The following is a 21870-nucleotide window of genomic DNA, read 5'->3' as shown; positions in this document are numbered from 1 at the left end:
TGCCAGGCGGGCATCTTGAAAAATTCTTAGTTTGGCCACCTGGGGGCCAAATTTAATGTCCAAAGTTAAAATGTTTGATTGCTCGTTTAATAGTGGTCTGATTTTCATAACATTTTTATGGTAGGTACTCCTAGCAAGGATACATTTCATAAATGTGGGTTTTTGATTTGACCTACTTCTCAAGGTCACAGAGGTCAAAGTTTTCCTATGGCACCGCCATTTTACAATGACGGCACGTTTTGTCACTGCTTTAGCTACAGATCCCTAACTTGGTACGAATGTACCCCTATACTCTTAGACTAAACTGCAGTCTTTTTCTGATTCTCAGTTTGGCCAGCAGGGCCCCAAATGTTAATAGTGGACTCTCCCCTAAGGGTGCCTTGAAATGCTGGCATTATTTTATCTCTCATGTAATTTCATTGTAAAACATTACTTCATTTCTTTCTTACATTTAAAACCATGCTAATGCTTCATCCATCTTCCCTTAACAAGAGGTGAGCACAATGGCCCTGGCCATTTCATTTGCAATTCGAATGCTAATAGAGTTCCCCTCTTCTTCGCGTTGGCCATAACCTAGTGTATACTGTAACTTCGAAACATCATTTCATCATCACCATCATGTCATCATCGTCATCATGTCATCATCATCATCATCATGTCATCTTCATCATCATTACCATCACCATTATGAGAAATGGGGATCCTATATTCAACATCATTCTTTGTAATCGTCTTCCATACCATGGCTCCTCGTTTTGACCGCAAATCGTTACAACTTCGCCATCCCTTCAGTGGGACTACTGCTATCATCAACATACATGAAGAAATGAGCAACAATCAACTTGGGTTCGAAGGAATCATGCCGATCTACCGTCGTTGTGCGTATACCCATCCTTCAAAGGAGGAGACTTTCGGATTGGCATTCTCTGCCGGTAAGTCGGCATAGAAGGAATGAAAGAACGTCCTCTCTACCTTTCCCCGCTTCTTATGATGACGGCAATCTTTCATTTTTCGTTCCCAAGGCACTTCATCGCCGTAATACCCATTGGAACTAGACTGCTGACCATTTGTCAATGGGAAGCCTCACAATAACTTCTCAATGGTCATTCATCTTTTCATTTCCGCGCAATAATCGGGTAATCACAAAGTCATATGAGAGTATATTGACCGCCGTCCTCTCCAGTTCTCCCCACTTAATAATTCATTCTGTCGATATTGATGCGGTGAGCCATCCAGATGTGTGAGCCAGCTAGCCACGTCTGTGGAGGATTATTTTCGATTAACTTGGCGTACTGAATTGCAAATCTGATTGAAAAATATTTCTCCTCGTACAGTGTAGTACATATAGCAGGAATTCGTGTGTTCCAAAGTTATAGGCGATTTTTCTATGACTTCGATCAGTTGCATACAAGCGGTGTAGGGAAGTTGAGTCGATGATGCCGCATCTTGACGGGAGAAATTACACCAGTGCAAGAAATAAAGCGGCGCTAGTTCAGGTCGTCTTCCATTTCTTAGCGTTGCCTTTATTTATGCGCGGCGATACCATAATGTCTGTTTTTACTTTGTTTCCCTTGGCTACTGACAAATTGCCTGCCATAGGTCATATGGGGAACATGAAAGACATTACACAAGTTTCAAGCCTGTTGGCAGATTTCCCCTCGACTGAGTCCGAGCCCTTCAAAAAACGAGCGCATCTACATATTTTCGTCGCGCATTTTCATTCAGCAATAATATTATCAGACCTTCTTCAAGTACGTATTGACAATTACATGTAATTTCACAGGCTCTTGGTCTTATGAGATAAGTAACAAGAGTACTTGTAATCACATTAGAGTAAGTGAAAAGACTATCTTTCCATGTTAGACTGAGATAGACTCTGCGTTGCCACCCCGCAAAAGAAGACAATAACATAAGCTGAATCCTCTTTGAAATAATTTGGTTTCTCCGGCTTTGTGGTTCTTCCGCCTACCATAATTACTAAGCCTCTTCATCTTTCTTATGAATGCTGCGCGTTTGACATTAAGATGACACGCGGGAAGGTTTCCAATTCTTCCTGAGTCGTGTTCGTTCAGGTAGATGAACGAAAGTGACATGCGAAGGACTTCAAATTGGGCCTCTTCTCTCCTCGTAATACTCAAATATCCCTAAGAGTGGTTACATTATGTTTCTTGTCCCTTATCTCACATTTGAAATAATTTAGGTCTGGCCCAATACACGGTCTATTGTCTTTAAACAAAGCGCGCTCGCACTGAGGCCTAAATTCCAATTGTTCTACTCGTGTCGTATCAAATTAAAGGGCAAATCTTGGTAACACCGACCCCCTTGAAACAGCTTTCGTGGGGGTTCATTGGCCAAAACCGGCAAGGGCGAAAACCTTTATGTACGAAACTGATATCAGAGGAAGTCAACAGGTTGGCCCGGCGCTTATAATAAGAGGTGAAGCCACCGCGATTCACGATTCAAACTACGGCTTCAGCCTTGGAAGACTAAATTAAGAAGGGCATGGATTTTGAAAAATTTGCAGAAAAATGGCTAAAAATGGACTGGGTTACAGCGCCCTTCTGTAATATAAAACGTCTTGGCTATTCTAACAACAACAGGGAGTACTCTAAAGGGGCAGGGTGTGCGCACTTCTATCATTTTGTATCAAGAAGAGGCACCAAGACAAAAAAGAAGAAGAAAATATTCTGTGTGAGTGTCTAATCACAGAGCTTGCTTTCGAAATCCCACGATTCGTCTGAAGCAATTGCAAAATACTCTCGCTGATATCGGGGAATCAAAGCTTTGAATAATTCTAACCACTGCTGGTTTTCTATGAGGAGATCACACAGATCCTTCCTTCAAAGCCTGGAATGTCCATTCCCTAGGAGTAAGCAATTACTGGCCTCATTTGCGCCCGCCTGCCGCTGGCGAGCGTTAGAATTCGATGAGGTGACGATATAGGAATGTGGATGGGGAAATCACAAGAAGGCTGCATTGAGGCTTTGGTCATAGGTTAAAAATATTGTTTCGATGTGTCATTTAATTGTGTCATACAATTATCATTACTATCAATCAAGAATAGATAAAGACCACTGGTAGTCTGTGTAAGTACTGATTTTGCAAATGGCGTTATTTTTGAGCGGACTGTGATATCACCATGACTTGTTGACAATCCAAAAATAATCTATCGCAGTGTCGCCACTTAAATGTACCAGTGTTACCAATTAACACCCCCCCCCCCCCCCACAAACATACGCGCGCGCGCACCTGTGTTTATTTGCTCTCGTTGGTTGAGGCCTACCGACCTCCATGGAAGTTTTTTATGGGGATCGATGTTATCAAGATTTGCCATGATGACCCTTTGATACGACTGTAGAACAATGAAGATTTAGGCCTAAGTGCGGGCGGACATTTTTTTAAAGACAATAGACCGTGTATTGGACTAGGCCTGAATACTTTTAACTGCGAGATAAGGGGGAAAATTGGGCATAAATGGACGCATACGCACACTCCAGCTGTTGGCGACTTAAAGAAAAACGAGGTTTGTATATCATTTATTTGCGCTAAATCAACACGTGTGTACTTCGTGTCTTGACACTATACCTCGACTTCGTAAATGACGTCTTCTCAGCTGAGGCATTACCATGGTAACCACTTAGCGGTTTATTCGGGGCTGTTCTAACGCCTGACGTCACTGGCTCGCGAATGTATTGCCTTTATGACGCGGCAACCACTGGCGAAGCTCCGCAGTAAATGTGATATTCATTGCCGAAAATTAATAATAAGATTAATGATGTCGGAGTCTAGTCAAATATGGCCCTTTTTACTTGCAACGATATGACTAGGTTTTTTCTGGTCATGCGAATCAAATCTGATGTTGCTTTTGTCAATATATATAAATTTTCTTTCGCTTTGCAGCTTATTATGCGTTTAGAATCTTGGGGCAATTTCAAAATCTCTACTTGCAAATATAGTGGAGCACCGTGTGACAGAGGAATGCTTGGAGGTTGAAGAACTCACTGAACCAATATCATTTTTTTGTTTTCTATTGCGTAAATTTGCACTAAATATAAATTTTAGCATTGCCGCTGTGGACACTATACAAGTACAATAAATGTCAAGTTTCAGCAAATTTGCATGCATAATAAACGCACTGCAGCATTGTGTATAACTGCATTCCTATTTGCCTTGACCACCATAAATTGCAATGGGCGTACCCCTTTAGGGGAATGTAAGCGAACCGGTCGGTTTCCTTGGCTGAAGGTGCGGGGGGGGTATCGGTTTATTATCGACCATGGCACCTTGCGTTGACGAAGTCATCGACACGTTACCATAAGAACACAAAACTGTTAGAAAAAGCGAACGGTTCCTGCAATGGAAGATGTCACTTAAAGTTTTCTTGTTTGTTATTGAGCTGCATGCTGGGTGGCAACTCTATATTGGGACATTCAACACAAAAAACTACACGTGTATGTGTTGCATGCATGCATGTGGGCACCAGAACCCGTCCCTTCCACCCGTCCCTTCCCTTTCGAACGTACGTCAACATGGTGTTTCTTCGCGACCGACAGCTTGATGATGCTATTAAAAATAAGCTTTCTAACCTTCATCAAACAAAAAAAACTCAGTAACATTACCACTGTCATTCAAACCTCATGCATCAAACATTCTGAAAGGTCCGCTGCGGAAGCCTGGTATTTAATTTCGGACACTTGGGTGAATCTATGATTGTATTAGCGATGCGTGTCGGCTCTCTACACCTGGTCGTCATGGATCTAAATAATAGATACAGGCTGATGCAAGCAGTTCCATTATTCATTCACAGTTGGTGTCCTCAGCTGGTGCACCAGTGGCAATCATTGGAATCCTACCGATGTATTATGTATGACACACTGAATTGGCCAAAATATTCTCCTCAATATAATCGTACATTTTAACATTTGTACGTTTTTTCTCTCCATAAATCGTACAGACTTGACAAAGAATGATTTTAGCTGAATGACCATTTTGGAGAAAAAAATGTTAGAATCGAACTCAATAGAAGAAGTTTTATAGGCGCCAAAGACGTCATCAATGGCGGATATGTAAAAGAGTTCGAGTTGATTCTCTTCACGGGTCGAAGTTGGGAGTGATACTTTATGGACAAAACAGAGGGAATATTGTTAATAGTCCGCCATAGCAACATAATGACTATAGTAGACATCACCAGATTTCCCCTGTGAGACACTGTTATTGTGAGTCGACAAAGAATTTTTCGCTGCTTTTGATATATCACAAAGAATGGAACCTAGATTACTAAGTGGCAGAACCTCTATTGAAAAACGACCGATCCAAATAGTTATTCGATGATGCTTTTCTTACAATTAGTAGTATGTATTGGAAGTTGGGATCAGGGTTCATCATTTCTGTAATGTCACAGGTCAGACATAACCTGATAATACCACGGTCACCTTTGGTATTATGGGTGCACCCTGCTTTATCTTGCTTTCTTTCGTGCTTGGTTTCAGTTTTAACGATCCTAGCCCGACTGGTTTAGGACCAATTATGACCATTTCGTTGATGTCGAATATCTAGAAACAGTCGTATATAATAGATCGGTGAAACCAGATTCTTTCAAGAACAAGTCAGGCAACCAGGGAACTTATTGTTTCAACATCTAAGCCACCGACCGTTTCGAAAGACGCCCGTTGGGACAGCTGAAAGACTAACTTTTTTTTTTGAATATTCAGCCGATCATCATGATGCTATTCCATTTAAACGTGTTAAATAAGACACCAGAAAGTAGGGGTTTTGCGTGGTATTACATTGAAAAGTTCAAAAACCAATATTACATGTAATATTGGTTTTTGAACTCTTCATGACAGAGAGCCACTTGTATTTACGGCAAAAGGACTTCTCATCATTCAGTGCCCATCAGTCTTATGGCTTTTTAACGTCCATAATCGGATCATTGTCGGTAGGTCTTGCGCAGTGATTGAATTAAGCGCCTTGTGTAACAAACTTGCACGAACGGAGGAGAGTCATCAAAAAAGAACTCGGCGCCGCGTCCACACACCGGCAGCAATTTATGGCGGATTATCCAGAGTTGTGATGGATGGCCTGCACTGCCGCGTGTAAGCTATCATGGGAACTGCATATGTCAAAGTTCACCCATTCATCAGGAAACGTTCTACGAACTGCGAATGTCAACTTCCATATGCATTCCGGTATCGCCCTCTACGGGAACATTGCATCTCTTATAAGAGAAAGCAACAATGAAGCCTGAAGACTCCCCCTTTAACTATCGACAGCAGTGTATGGCCATCAGCCTTGTACGCGATAGGGGTTTTATGAACCTATCGGCGTGCCGTATTTATTCATCAACGGCAGCAGTATGATTGGTCCTTAGCGCCTTCATGGAAGTATTGGAACAAACAAAGAATCAAAGACTACTTTGATCATGGCGGCTCATCCCCGGGCTCTCCCTATGTTATGATGGATGGCCAGCGCTGCCGTTTGAGCAATCACTCAGGGGGATTGGAAATGTCACAGTTTACCCATCACCTGTAACTGGAGGTATCATTAACTTAATGACGGCTGCGTATACAGCAATCATTGTTGTTGGTAGCGGCCAAAATCTAGCTCCGAAGTGGCCGCCATCTGCTGCCGCATCCAATCGCGATGGCTAACAATATTAACTGGGGTTCACAGGAAGAGTTTGCCAGTTGGGCCCGATTTACCATGTTCACCGTGTCAATCGTGAGCAGGACTGGAGAAGATTAAATTTGCTGAGCTCTGTCGGAAAAGGTCATCTCCACATCACATGGGCTTTTGATTTCCGTTATGCTATACCAAAGCACGTTGTGTAGCACGCAATTCTTCTAGTTCTTTTATCACGTTCCGGTCCTATCCGGAACATATGACACTGATATAATATTTTTGCGAAGAAATCACTTTCAAATTATCTCGAAGCTTAATAGGCTCCCGAGGGAGTACATTTGACGTTCTGAGCATAGCCTTAATATGAGGAGGGACATGACCGGAGTGTAATTAATGTGTTCATGTGTGTTTTCTCTGACTTAGAGGAAGTGATCTGAGATTTTAGTGACTGACTTAGAGGAAGTGATCTGAGACTCAGGCAACAAAAATGTTGTTGATGCCTGAGTCGCCGGAAGTCACACACCTGCCGTAAAGCACACACCGCCATCTTCTTTTTCACCTATCGAGAGTGTGAAGTTGGTGGCGAGTGACAGCCTTCTTCACCATGAAAACCTAAACTCAGTAATGCACCGTCATAAAAATTATCAGACCTAGATTTGTTGTCATATCATGAGCGGTATCAGTGCATTGGAGAATACACCAGCGATAGCATATTTCTCTAGAATGAATGACCTTCTCGAGATGACATTTAGGGTTTTCTTCTAGACGACAGCAAAGTGTGTGACGGGGTTCAGGTTGTGCGTTGCACTAGATTATCTCTCCTGCTGCCAAACAACAAGCATAGGGCTTTTATCTTGGCTATTTCCTCTGTTTTATTCTGCTATGAGGGAGGTTTCGCAACCTTGAAATTTGAAAAAGAATTTGAAATTTCCAATTGAATTACAATTTGAACCGAACTGTGCGTACTGAATATAAATTTCGACAATGCTGTACTGGATACATCAAAATATTCAGTTGTGGTGTTATTCTCCAGTGAGCATTCCTCTTCCGAGGCAATATGAATGGTTTACCTGCCACTACGGTTAATAGGCGTCAATGGGAATAGTTGACATATCTAGTGACATTGTCTTCGGGCAAAGGTGGCGTCTTTTACTTGCTCTGTCGAAGTAGCCAGGTACAAGGATCAAACATGTTCCACCTACAGGCAGCCATGTTTCTCACTAGGAGGCGTCTTTTCCTGCCCTGGCCAACGGCAAGGTACAAGGAGCCTCATGTGTCCACCCACATGCTATTGATGTTTCTCACACTTGGGATATTTTGCCCAGACAAAGAACACCAGGTAAAAGGAGATTAATGGATTCCACGTCTCATTCGAAGGACGACACGATTTAGAGTTGAGCGAGACAAAACAGCGGGGAACCTTCCGAGAGTCGAACATACGATCTTACCTCCTGAGTCACCTCCTCAAGAAATTAGGGCGGCCCTTTCAGCTGGTTTGACACTAAATTGACCAAACTTTTCTCTATTTTGCCGCAAAGAACATGCATTTAATACACTCAAACAGATACGCGTATTTCTTCTGATGCCTCAGATAGCCGTTGATCGTAATTGACAGAGTATATATAATGTTGCAGTCTTGCAACTTCTCGTGTTATTGTGTAGGCGTCTAAATGTGCACGTTTTTTCATCACCACTTCGTGTTGTGCAGGAAAGTGTCGTTTTACGGTACCTCTCTACCGTTTACGGTAAAGAGGTCCGTCTTTTGATGGGAAACGCCAACCTCATCAACAACCGGGTAGTTGTAAAACAAGAAACACAGAAACGAAACAGAAACACAGAAACGAAACAGAAACACAGAAACGAAACAGAAACACAGAAACGCAGGAACGAAACACAGAAACGAAAAATAAATGGGTTTTCATAAAAGTTGGAATTGAGGCACAGGCGTAGATGGCACCTCGATTGTAGGTATTATTTAAGGAGCTGTAGAGGCATGTTCCTAATATGCAATATGACGTCAGTTTATGCATATATTTATGAAGTTGTGACATATATAACACGCATGCGCAGTGATGTGCTGGCGGGAAAGTTGATAATGGCCGAAATGACAACTTCCGATCCATGTCAACACAATACCCCACGTGATATTGTTGATGGAAATGATTACAACCAATCGCGTTGGTCACATTTTCTCATTTAATATGTGTGTTACATACGTCACAACCTCATTAATATGCATGAACTGACGTCATAAGGAACATGCCTCTACAGCTCCTTAAATAATGCCTACCTACTTGATACTTTCCATGACCAAGTCGTTGTTATCGTCGTTAAAGTAAACTCTGAGGATGACTCCAACAGCAAGTTTCCGGATTTTGAGGGAGGTTTATACTCATTTGCATAATGTATGAACTTCAGAACCTAGGAGCACCGCTATCGCTATCTTGAGGCATTGAGGAGGCTAAATGGGATATTGGAAAATGAGCATTTCTTCTTCCATCCGACAGAGTACCAGTTTTTGTTACACCAGCTTTCGCGGCAACAACCATGGCGACAGGATGGTGTCTGAGGACCAGAGTTCGCCATAGGAGTGGCGGTTCCTGCGTTTCTGTGTTTCGTTCCTACGTTTCTGTGTTTCTGTTTCGTTTCTGTGTTTCTGTTTCGTTTCTGTGTTTCTGTTTCGTTTCTGTGTTTCTTGTTTTACAACTACCCTCAACAACCACTTATTTTTTCCCTACGTTTTTTTTTTACTAAACGTGATACACCCCCGATGGTACGAACATGTTTTCCGTATGGAAAACGGCCGACTTCCCAAAAGACCATAGTGTTCGTGCAATGGATGGCGCCCGGGATTAGTTTGGGTTAAAAGGGAGACGAGGGAAAGTAGGCTATGGTGGTTGTACGAGCGGGATGCAGCAACTGCAGGTGTTGGCGGAGACTTTGAGAAAGCCGCTCAGTGCAGACCGGGCACAATGGCGTAACATGCCGATCGATGTCATCTAAGAGAGAGATTGTGCCTTTAGCATGAGTCCAGTTGATTGCGACCTGGAGACCGAATAAGATCACTTCTCAGCTTCACCATGAAGATATTTAGTGCGAAGAAAATTCTACAGCTGTGAATCAACCCTCTATATGACAAATCAGTCGGAAAACTCTTTGACATTTTAAAACTTTGATCCGATTAATTATTTGTAATTTCTTAAGCGAAGTCTGGCAAGCTCTTGTGTCTTCAGCCTACGCTTCTATATTTTTTTTAGATCTATAGTCAGTGCAGTGATCTGACTCACATTTCGGTCGTAAAAGAAAGAGCTATGTGCATTTGTAAGCTTACCATGGACACGTATGTAGGGCTCTAAATCCGTGCCATGAATTGCATTTTTATTTCAATTTGTGTAGGATTCCATTGACTTTCAAGGTTACATGTTTTTTCTCCATTTTGTAAGTATCAGCAACTTGCTGATGCGGCACATTATAGGCGCGTAAGGGTCCCAGAATCAATTACAATGCCATCAATTGTCAATAGTGATGAGTAGCTGTCAATAAGTCATGTTACACAAATCTTGTCTATGGGATATGGAAGGTATTGCTAGTTCTGTTACATACCATAGCAGAATGTAGAATTCAGTATCATGAGCGCTTATGAGGGCTTCTGCCAATTGAGATCATAGTCATAATATTGCTTTGCCTATATTTGTCGCAACAACATTTGATTCCTCCTAAGTGCTCAACATCGGAAATTAAATATCTTCGGTTTTTTATTTATCTGCTTTCCCGATATCTTTTCCCCAAGCCGATGGGTTACAAAGAAGTCCTTTATTATCACGCCTCTTCTGAGTACCAATGATAAGCCGTGTGCAAGGAAGCCTCCAAGCAAAAAGAATAATTCCAACAGATCTGCTGATGGGTTTTTGTCATCATACGCTCCAATGGTTCTTTCATTACAAAATACTCTATCCGCAGAATTATAAGGTCACTTTCAAATTGATAAATTCTGCCCTTTTTGCACAATATCGTGACAGATATGAATTAATGGGTAAGATGTCTACATGTATCTTTCAAAAGCTATGATTGGTAGTAAACTTACCATCGAATCTAAGATTATATTATGACATCCCGCGCTGTAGAAAAGGCCGTCATTTTTAAACCTGATAAATCTTCAATTAGAGTATCTGGTATTTTCTATCGCAATGCTTGCGGCTGTGAATTGCAATAGTGTTATGTTGAAATCGTGTGCCATGCAATTTTATATTTTATACGGTTATTTGAAAGAGCGTGGCACAACACGGATTTTCAAGACTTCCACTGCAACCGTCGGTGCGACATTACGCACTGTACAGTATTATATTCTAGGAGCGGGATTTATGAATAATAGATGAACTGGCAGCGGTGAAATGGTGATGGGGTTGAGATTGCACATCACATTTCTCACAACGCGTGACTTTGCTGAAAAAGAAAAAAGAGCCGAACACGGTTACAGTGGTTTTCTTTATATTGCTATGCACTGGATCGGAAGCAATGCCATGTCAGAATTATCGTGTGTCACTTTTAATAAATCAAACCTTCTGTTGAATAATATATAGTTGTCCATGATACCAAGAATAGACTGATTAAATACTTTCCTTTTTCACTTCCAGTCGTTCCCCTTATCTTTTCCTTTTATTTAATACATCCCCTAAAAAATCAGCTCTCTTGCGATTATTTTCTTTTATTCATCTTATTCCTGAATGCTGCACTTACATAATTATGAGGCTTCTCCAGAATCCCGGGCCTAAATACTGTATTATACCTTTCTCGCAATTTTCTGCTTCCAGATTCGAAGCCAAGGCCGGGGAGAGTTGCTGGTCTCGGTGTGTTACCAGCCCGCTGCGAACAGGCTCACTGTGGTTGTACTCAAGGCACGGAACCTTCCCAAAATGGACATCACCGGTTTATCAGGTAAGAACGGATTTTGACCTTTTTGAATTTATGAAGTGTTTGTGAGTGGAATATCTTGGTATGGTTCCATTCATTACTGCGCCATGATGATAGAGTGTCCATGGACTTTTGAGATATCGATTATTGTATCTCCATAGTACCACATAACCAAGTATTCATGACGACCACCGTCAGAATGCAATAGGAATAAAAAAAATCGGGAGGATGACACTTTCAACTATTACACCTGTTGCTGTTTGTAAAAAATCTCGAAAGGAATTTTGATAAATACGACTGTCGTAGTTGTTGATAAAAATAGTCAGTCATTACGATTTTTGTTCACTCTGCTGACTGACTACGTGTGTAGAATTAAGTTATTTTTGATGTAAGGCTGAACATCTGGCTACATGTACATGTATACGCATTCTGATGTTTCAAATTTATACAATAAAATTCTTTTCTACATCATCAGAACAACAAAACATTGCAAGATGTCGTGTGACGAATATATATGAAATAATTTCGAATACGAACATGTTGAAACACCAGAATAAATTGCTGGATGATGAAACACTGTTGGCGCTTTTTATCAAACGACAGTTGTGAATCTAACCTTTAGAAAGATTGAGAAGACACATCATTTCCGAAAACCGTGGGTCTTTTTCATTGTACTTGATATAACAAGCCCAATAAAGCGCTAAAAGCTAGATTTCAATTGTATCGGAATTCATGAGAGAACAGAAATATCGACTATCTACATTTTCCCGGTGAAGTATAATAATAAATGTTACGAAGAATGGAGAAAACGTGATAGTCAATAATCACATCAATGATGGATGAAACAGACAATGTCAGTGTGTGACATGCCTGGTGGTGAAATAAGAGACGGATATCGTCTAGTATATAACAGTGATTGAGAAAAAGAACGCGTTCTGTATCCAAGAGTCAATAGAAGTGTTAATTCAGCCTCCCCATTAGATTCTTTGTTACAGGCCCCATAGGTAAAACACAGGGCAAAGAACGTGACAGGCATTGACCCGTCTTATTAAAACGCAACATTTTGTACCGAAAGTCGATTTAAAGTGATAATATATCTTCCGGTCGGCCTCTTTCTTAATACCTGTTACATGCCTGGCCCAGCGGCGACACCCGAGACAACGAATGTAAAAAAGCGATCGGTTGAAAAATCATGGCATTCCGAAATAATAAAGGTCAACCGAAAGTGACAATTTTGCAAAAATCGATCGCGACGGCTCTGATATCAAAGGAAGTTTTGATGTAAAGGCAAAATGCCTCCCATTCCGATCTCAAAAATGATATGAGAGGATTGAAATCAACTTCAGTTCTTACATTTTTTCGGCTGATATTGATGTATCAGTAGACCTTTTCGAAGTCTATTTTTGCCCTCACCACTGATTACCAGGGCCGTCACTATCATGACTGTGTCCTTTTTCAAGCATAATATCTCCTTCGTGTTCGTTGGATTAACATTACATATGTTTCTTTTCTCTAATTCTCTTCCCACGAAGAACGTGGGCGCAGCGTTCATTAACCTTGATATACGTTCGTTTGCGGATAAAGTCATACTATTTATCAAAGTACGCAGTACACCTTTTCAAAAGAGTGGGGATCGATTTAAAGAACACTTTTATGTTGAAAACTCTCCCTTTGAATATCGAAAATATACCCAATCCAATTTCGAAATCCACTATCTCAAATAGCTTATTGAAATCACTTTAAAAATTTACATTGGGTTTTAGCTTCAGGTATACGTAAATGTCGTGTGTTTCAGCACGCTTTGATGTGGCACTCTAAAGCGAAACAGATGAAAACGAATGAAATTTGTTTTGCGATTTAAATACATAGTATCTGTTAACGCAATTGGAATATTTCAAATTCTAGTTACAAATTTCAAATAGTCAATAGTTTGGACACATTATCAAGTGCTGCTTCCAGCGAGAATCATTCATTGTTTCTTTTCAGATCCAAATGTAAAAAATACGTACTGTACAACGAATGATTCATTCTATCTTTTAAGATTTAACGTAAAAATAAATTAGCGCAAAACGAACCATTTGTTTTATATCTTTATATTCATATATCTACTGTACAGTGAACCGTATATTATATCTTTCCAGACCCATACGTTAAAATATATCTGCTATACAACAAACCGCTCCTTCTGTCTTTTCAGATCCATACGTTGAATATATCTACTGTATTCAACGAACCGTTCATTCCATCTTTCAGGAGCCATACGTTAAAATATATCTGCTATACAACAAACCGCTCCTTCTGTCTTTTCAGATCCATACGTTGAATATATCTACTGTATTCAACGAACCGTTCATTCCATCTTTCAGGAGCCATACGTTAAAATCTTACATGCAATGAACCGTTCATTCTATCTTCAGATCCATACGTTATATATATCTGCTATACAACGAATTGTCCCTTCTATCTTTCTAGATCACTACGTTGAAAAATATCTGCTGTAACAAACCGTTTCTTCTATCTTTTCAGATCCATACGTTAAAATATATCTGCTGTACAACGGTCAGAGAATTGCCAAGAAGAAAACGCACGTGAAAAAGCGTACGCTGAACCCAGTGTTCAATGAATCCTTCGTGTTCGAAGTCCCGTACAACGAGGGTCTACAGAATATCAGTCTAGAGTTCCTTGTCCTCGACTGGGATAGAGTGGCCAAGAATGAAGTGATAGGCAAGATGGAGATCGGACTGAATAAGGAAGGCTTAGAGAAGGAGCATTGGAATGAGGTGATGAACTGTCCAAGGAAACAGATCGCGGAGTGGCACAAGATGCGAGAATAGGCGAGCTGGCGGAGAATATCTAGCGATAAATCAACGGTTTGTGATTAGACCTTTTGAAATATTTTGAGAGGCATTGAGAAAAAAAAGAGTAGAGTAGAAGAGTAAAGAATGATTTGTCTGGGGCGGGTGGGACTATAGTCAGTGCAGTGGAATAGTTTGGTCCGGCCAATCGGTCAAGCTACCTGGTTTATTGGACTAATCTGTAGAGCTGTCAATGGTTCACCTGAAGACTGGTGTTGGTGATAGCTCAGTTTTGGCAAACTAGTTCAGGTGGAACCATTTCATGAGCAAATGGAATCGCTGATTTTCCGCATTGAACCTGCTGTATAAAATATTGCTTAAAATAGACAAAAGACTGCCTCAATGCTATTATGCAAAAGTCCTTCGCTATGGGCAACAGGGCCCAACGTAAAATGCACCGGCATTGTGCGTGATACGCTACGTAACGTAAATGTGGAGATAAGCCTTCAAAGTACAACTGAAGGACACTTTGAGGCGGCATCTTTTGTGAATCAGCCCTTTTGCAACGGATAGAGAATGTTTGCGGGTGACTGCACTGCCTATTGGCCCTCGGGGCTATACCTTCAAATGAGGGGTACTGGGCGGTGGTCTTCATGATAACGCGTATATACCTCCCATACAATGTCGCAATCAACTCATCGGGGACTGGATAGAGATGTATTACGGGGTGAAATTAAAAATGTGATATATTTTAAAATTCAACGTAAAATCATCTAAAACATAATGAAATGACCATTCGTGGAAAAGTTCGCAAGGAGCACAGTCTGCGTCATTTGTTTTTTGTTTTGATTCTGATTGGAAAATTGTTGTATTTTGGGGTGAGATGTTCATTTTAAAAAAATTCTGCAAACTTATTGAGTCCTTGAGGAGTTTTACAATTTAAGCACTCCTCTTTGTCTGATTGTGATGAGTGTGCTTGTCATGTGTCGTGACACCGTGGTAATACATGAAAACGAATTTCACGTATCGTCTTGTGGTTGTAAATAACGTACACAATGTAACGGTTCTACGTTTTACAATGTATTCAATAATCATATCATAATATCCAACAGATAATCAGAATTGGTGATATCTCGCATGTTGAGCTACAAGAACCGACCATTGAAGGCCGCTACTAACTTAAATGTAAATACTTAGATACTTCCCATCGGATTCATTTTCGACCAATTACAAATTCGTCAGGACCTGAACGTAAGTCTCTTGTGATGGATACTAAGGTTTTTTGGTCATTATTTTGTCATCCTGAGACAGTGCTCTTTAGGTCATTTCTGTACCACCCTGGACTTTATTTCAAATTACTGACAGTTTCCGGTTCCTTAAAATGTTTTCATAGTCGAATTCCCCCTCTGCTTGCTTTCACGCCATCTTTATTATAACCGGAAATACTCCGGTCTGTAGGGGAACAAATATTCTGATTGGTTAAGAGCTAGCCTAAAATGGCTGATGCTGGCCAATATTGTTATGCTTATTTGATCATGTGATAGCTAAATTACCCACCTTTTCGTTAACTGACTTTGATTAAATATATTCTAAACGACGTCCCTTATACATGTAAATGTGTCGTTCATATACGTTATTCATGGTAATTTCATATTCGTGTGTATAGTTTGTTGTTGGGCTCTTATTTTGACGACAACACACAGGGTTAGCCGTACATGTTCTTTGTAAGTATTTAGTATGTACACATAAAGAAGTCATTTCCGAAAAACACGCCAAAAGATTTTTTCTTCTTGCTGATAAGGAAAGGAGCTGCTCTGTGATACTGGTATAATTAAAGTTTTTACTGCCCACCAAAGACATCACTTTCGAGGATGCATACGCAAATATTGTGAATTGTCTGATGAAATCTCCATTTCCTTTAAAAATTGGCTTGATGAGTTTTGGAAATGTATTCTTTATGTATTTGTTAATCCACCGGGGAACAACTTTATAAACATTATCTTCACGAAATCACCACCGGCCAGGTTTTTATCATATTCCGGGTGATGTTGGTACTACTTACATTTTATTTTACATATTTTTTATTTTATAGGCCTATGTCAAAATAAATTATACAAAGTGAGCAACGGAACAACGAGAATTTTATTCCTGACCACCATTTTATCTGCATAGCGGAAACGTTTGTAAGACAATGATGGTTTAGAAAAATTGCGTACATATACACCCGCCGAACCAGAAGTAAAATAAACCTCTGTACGATACTTTATAAATTGATTCATGTCGGCTGATAAGGAATCTCGAGATTTCTTTCTAGAGTCCAACTTAATTAACGTTTTAAAGTCTAATCAAAGTTCATCCATCTGATACGAATATGACACCCATTAAGCAGACCCAATTTCCCCGGGAGATGCTTATATTGAGTACAAATATATGGTAGATATTGTAAATAATTCGATTTATTTGCAAGTCATCACCTCATTTCCGGGGGTCTGTAAGATTATCTTTAGCCCATTAAAGGAGGCTTTGATCCGCTATGCTGCCAGCGCCGGTTAAGATTATCTTAGGCGTGTATTGTTTTGGGGCAGGTCAGCGCCGGTCTACATTATCGTTGGCGTGTATTGTTTTTCAGTCAGCGAGTCTCTAGCCTCTGACTAAAAGCATCGGGAAATGGAGTTCGTTCATCTTTGAGAAACAAAACAGTTTTTCGATGACATTTCAAATACAGATGTATTCCAAAATAACATGACCTCCTTGGAGAGTTCTCGAAATAGGAAATAATGAATGACAAATACGTGAAATTGAATTTCTGGGTGCCTCAAAGATAAGTAGACTATTTCGGAACTCTTGTTTGCGAAAGTCGATATTTTGTTTTTCTAGAGGCGCATTTTCAATCAACTGACGTAAATCGAACGACTTCTTTATGGTAAGTGTACAAGACACACATTAAGCACAAATTTGGCTCCATCGTTATTTTCAACTAATGTTTTGTTGTAAAAAATAAAGAAATATTCTATAGCTTTCAGAATACTTGGGGGGAAAAATGTGTTTTCAGACTGATATTTGTTAATATAACGGGATGTTTTTCCTGCAGAAAGAACGGTTCTGTTTCTACAGGCGTTTTTGAGAAGGAAGCTCTTTTTCTTCAAACTCCGCAGTGAACAAACTTCTTTTCTTCAGACAAAAAAGTGTGCTTCCTTCAGAAACCTGAAACGTACGGAGACAGAGTCGGAAAGGTGTTCCGCGGGGTGTTTGGCATTCTTACCCCACGTAACTCTGGATAATCAATTCCATTGGGCCCAATATGTATCGTGATTTCAATAAGTTGTAGAATTATGCCATGAAATACTCAGATATATTTTCGTAAAACAATAATATGTACATGTGTTTGTGTAAAGTTGTATAGTTGGTTGATCTGTATATAAACTAAAAGCACATATTCATTAGTTGGTATATCACTGTTACAACTATGCTATACGGCTGTTATATCTGAGTCAATATCTTTGACAAACAGTGCGAATGAAAAGAAAGGAGGAAAAGGGGGTTTGCATCTTAAAAATCTATTGGTAGGTTACTGACATGAGAAAAAACGAATCAAGGCATAACAGAGGGCAGTTGCTGATACCGATGATGGGCTTCGGAGATTGATGACATGGTGTCGTTTCTGCAACTTTTTGTCATATTATCTCAGATAGAAAATGGTTGAGTATTCTGAAGCACAGTTTCTCTTGTCTTCGTGTTCGTTGATTATAATTGCATGTATTAAGTCTGTGCCATGTACAACATCTACAGGCTTCATTTATTAGATTTTACTCTATACTACTGCACTTAGTGAAAGGCTGGAATCGTTGTCCTTCACGAAGTTAGGGGAAAGGCAAAGCAAAATCCGCTGTTTGGTAATAGGACTAGCATGACTGTATACCATCTCGAAACTTAAAGGGTTAACCTTTACACAAATCGTGAATGTTAACCCATGTGTGTCGAGATGGGTACAACATGTCGCACTCCTTTCGCAAATCAAACTGATGAGAGAGTCTCTAAGATAGCAACAAACACAAAAGCTGGTTACCACTGCAAAGAATACTGTTGATAAAGATATTACTATGGGTAAAAAAAGGACTATTCCAGTCAATCTAGCTAAATTCTCGCCAAACCCACCACTGATTGCAACAGAAACGAAACCTGTTGGAATGTGTCCAGATTGCTTCCCTTGATGATATATCAAAGTCTTCTTAAGTCTTTGGAGTGGAACAGACGGTCTGCTTTGTTTTTCCCCCTTCAATATTCAATTTCTGAGTATACGCCTATATTTATGTGATTATGTAAGTTTTGAACCCAGTGAAGTTCGAGGTAAATATGTTATTATTACGTCTTCACGAACGAGAAGGAGATGTCATTAAAAAACATATTACTTCAAGTTACATGTGCGTGTACTTGAAGTAATACGTTTTTTATCATAGTCAGGTGGATATTGTTTTTAAATCAGAGCTGGCTAAATGTAATTAAAACACCTAACCAAAAACGCTAATCGGCTGATTAACAGTCTCTCCGTTCGTGAAGACGCAGGGTTCGAATTGTAAAATATATTTGAACTGTTTTAGACGAGATGTGACTTTAAGGGTCATGAAGGGCGAATGGGCTCGTAAGGGAAGTTCATTATGTGCTAGTTGCGGTTGAGATGCTACAAGAGATTTTAGCATCACAAAAGGGTTGGATTAAGGCCGCGCCTGATCAGTTTTAAAGCGAGAGAGTAGGAAATAAGTAATTTGGCTACGCTGAAGGCAAAGGGCGTGAGAGTTTGGGTGGCAAACTTGTGATCAATAAATTGTAAAAAATATGTTTGAGAGGGTCCGATAACCGAAGACCGTGATTGTTGACTATATTTGAGGAGACAGATATGGATGATTCCAGCAAATGAAAAGTTTTAGAATAAAATATTTCATGTTCTCTTTTACGGCTGTGGGGCATTATTGAGTTTGGAGAGGCTATTCCCATTGTTATGTTGAAATTGACAGACGAATTCCTTTTCAATATGATATACTATTATAAAAAGCGTTTACTGTTCCTGTTTTGTCATATTCTTCTGCTTTCGCTTTTCCTCAAACTTACTGTAAAAATAATTCTATGGCAATATTCGGCAGTGGCTCTTCCGTAACAGTTCCAAAGAGATCATGATTGAACATGTCTCGACGTTATCTACTTGTTTTTTTCGTCGAGGAAATGTTAGGAATGGCCACTCCGTTACTTTGCCACTATAATGAAAAGCTTCTTGCTTGGAAAATATTGTTGAACTATTTGTTGATGTGTGTAAATACGATGGAATCAGATGCTGGATCATTCCGGGTGTAATAAAGAACGATTGATATAAAAACTATGCGTTTAATGTTATTTTTCTTCCCTTAGCAGGACCGTATCATAACGGATTGTCTCAAAATACGCAATGTCGTCCCCATCGGTACATCCTCAGGCATGGCCTGCAGTAATTGCTGTAGAAACTAACTGAAACCATGAGATTTTTCATTTCCCTGCCAATTTTTCCAAATAAATCATCGAATTTTGTCTATCAATTCTGCCAAATATACTATACTGGACCGGTAAGGGAATATCTCAAAATACGCAACATGATCTCGTCCCCATTGGTACAACATACCTCTGGCATGGCTTGGGTATTTGGCTCTCGTCACAACTCTGTGCATCTCAGTACAAAAGGCTATTATATACCGAGGAATCCTTCTAAGAGCTGCTTAATGGACAGGCCAATGACTTGCATGCAAATTACATGCCTGGTCAATGACCTCTAAGAAAGAATTTCCAATTTACCGGAGGCAGGTAGTCGAATCAGTCGAAGTAGTGACGGGTAGCTCCCACGCATACAAGATTCATCAATACGCTATCACATCTCCAAAGTATTCGCAAACTTGTGGCTGCGTTCGCAGTTGAATGTTGCAAATCCAATTCTGGTACAACGCTTCTTGATTTCAAGGCGACGCTAAGGAAATTAGGGATGACACTAACGCCAATAATGATATTGATTCAAATATTGGCTTGTCGTGGCAAAGTTCAAATTGGCTAACTCGGGGCAAATCGAGTTACGATCTTCAGACTCCAAATCGGGTATAGCCGGATATGATACCACCTGTCCCCAAGGTAAAGATAGGAGACACGGACCAATGCTCTTGCAACACAGAACAGATAGCAAGTCAGGTACCATAGGACGGCATGCCCTGCACGAACCCCTCAAGACAAGAAATCTGGCCATAGTGTCGGTCCAAACTGTGCGGTGAAAGGGCGGAAATGCCAAGGACTATACCGAGTACATCCAACGAAGGCGGCCCTTCAAAACCGTTACTCGTGAGAGCCTGTACGAAGTGCATACGCAGAGGGTTTTTTCTGAGCAGATCTGCTTTCTTTCGGCCTACAGTATTTTGATGACTTATTTTCAAAATACGTTTTAACTGATTTCATTCTCACTGCCTCCAATCTAATGAGAGAGAGGGCTTTAACGAGTCAGGGGAAGTTATCGGAAAACTATCCTGGTTGGTTTCGGGCGGTCCATGTTCAGTTAATAATTGGTCTGCCTTGAGACCGAAACCATCTGTTCCTTGGATACTTCCCGGCGAATCGATCATCTTGGCAGAAGAAGGCACAATACCCGGATGTTGTTTATCTCTGAGATATCGGTTGGTTGGCGCAATTTTATGTCGCATGGCGGTGACGACACGCCACATAAACGCAACTATCGATAAGGACCATCCTGAGATTCCGTTTTTTCACTCCAACGTTACATATTCAATTGAAATCGGTGTATATTGAAAAGCCCTGGTCTACAAGGATGGATTATGAGATTCCTGACATTCTTATTTGTTGAGAAGGTCGCGAGTGTTGCGATGTTAAACGGGTGTCGAGTCTAATTCGAAATAGTGCATTTTGGTGGGTATAGGCACATCATCTGAGCGGAAAGACATAACAACTTTAGGCATCATTGGGTTGAAAAAAACCGGCTGCGAGTCTAAGCCAATGGTGTTTAAAGAAGGAGTGCATTGGACATACAGGTAAAGGCCTACGTACCTTCTACCGCAAAAGAAGCTAACCCCCGCCAATGTGCAACGTGCGTGTACTTTACCCTCAGAATGGAAACCGAACGTATAGCATTTTACACAAACGAGCAAAAGAAATGTGTGATTTCGCTAAATCTCTCGGGTTGTAACTGGTGTTACACCAGTTGGCCGAGAAATTTGGAATGGAAATTCATCATTGAATTCAAGAAGGACATGCGCGCAAACATATTTTTAGAAATAAAACGGGTTCCAGGAAGAGTGCAGTGGTCAGGATCACAGACAAGGCGGTGGTCGAATCGGCGGGTGTCCAGGCAAAATAGCTCGTTTTGGCGACACTTCGCCGTTTGGGGATCCGTGTCTGACTGCTTACCTTTGTAAGGCAAAGCCGCTTATCAGATTTTCCCTAACCTCATCGTGTATTATAGAAAATACGATCGAATAATAACCTGAGAACATGGTCTGGTCTCAATTGGGATAATGAACTCAGA

The 21870-nt window shown here is 40.4% G+C and overlaps 1 protein-coding gene across 1 annotated transcript in view; it reads left to right on the top strand.

The window, feature by feature from the left end:
- LOC135482711 (synaptotagmin-4-like) overlaps positions 1-19696 on the top strand; it is a 33038-nt gene extending 13342 nt beyond the window's left edge. The window contains exons 3-4 of the mRNA XM_064763005.1: positions 11433-11556; positions 14059-19696. Of these exons, the coding sequence (XP_064619075.1) occupies positions 11433-11556; positions 14059-14366 (432 nt within the window). The 3' untranslated portion in view covers positions 14367-19696. The remainder of the gene's footprint in view (positions 1-11432; positions 11557-14058) is intronic.
- The last annotated feature ends 2174 nt before the right edge of the window (positions 19697-21870 follow it).

The sequence above is a fragment of the Lineus longissimus genome, chromosome 2 (genome assembly GCF_910592395.1).
Source record: "Lineus longissimus chromosome 2, tnLinLong1.2, whole genome shotgun sequence".
NCBI classification, from domain to species: Eukaryota; Metazoa; Nemertea; class Pilidiophora; order Heteronemertea; family Lineidae; genus Lineus; species Lineus longissimus.
The sequence above is the reverse complement of the archived record's forward strand: the minus strand, read 5'-3'. Positions and strand labels throughout refer to the sequence as shown.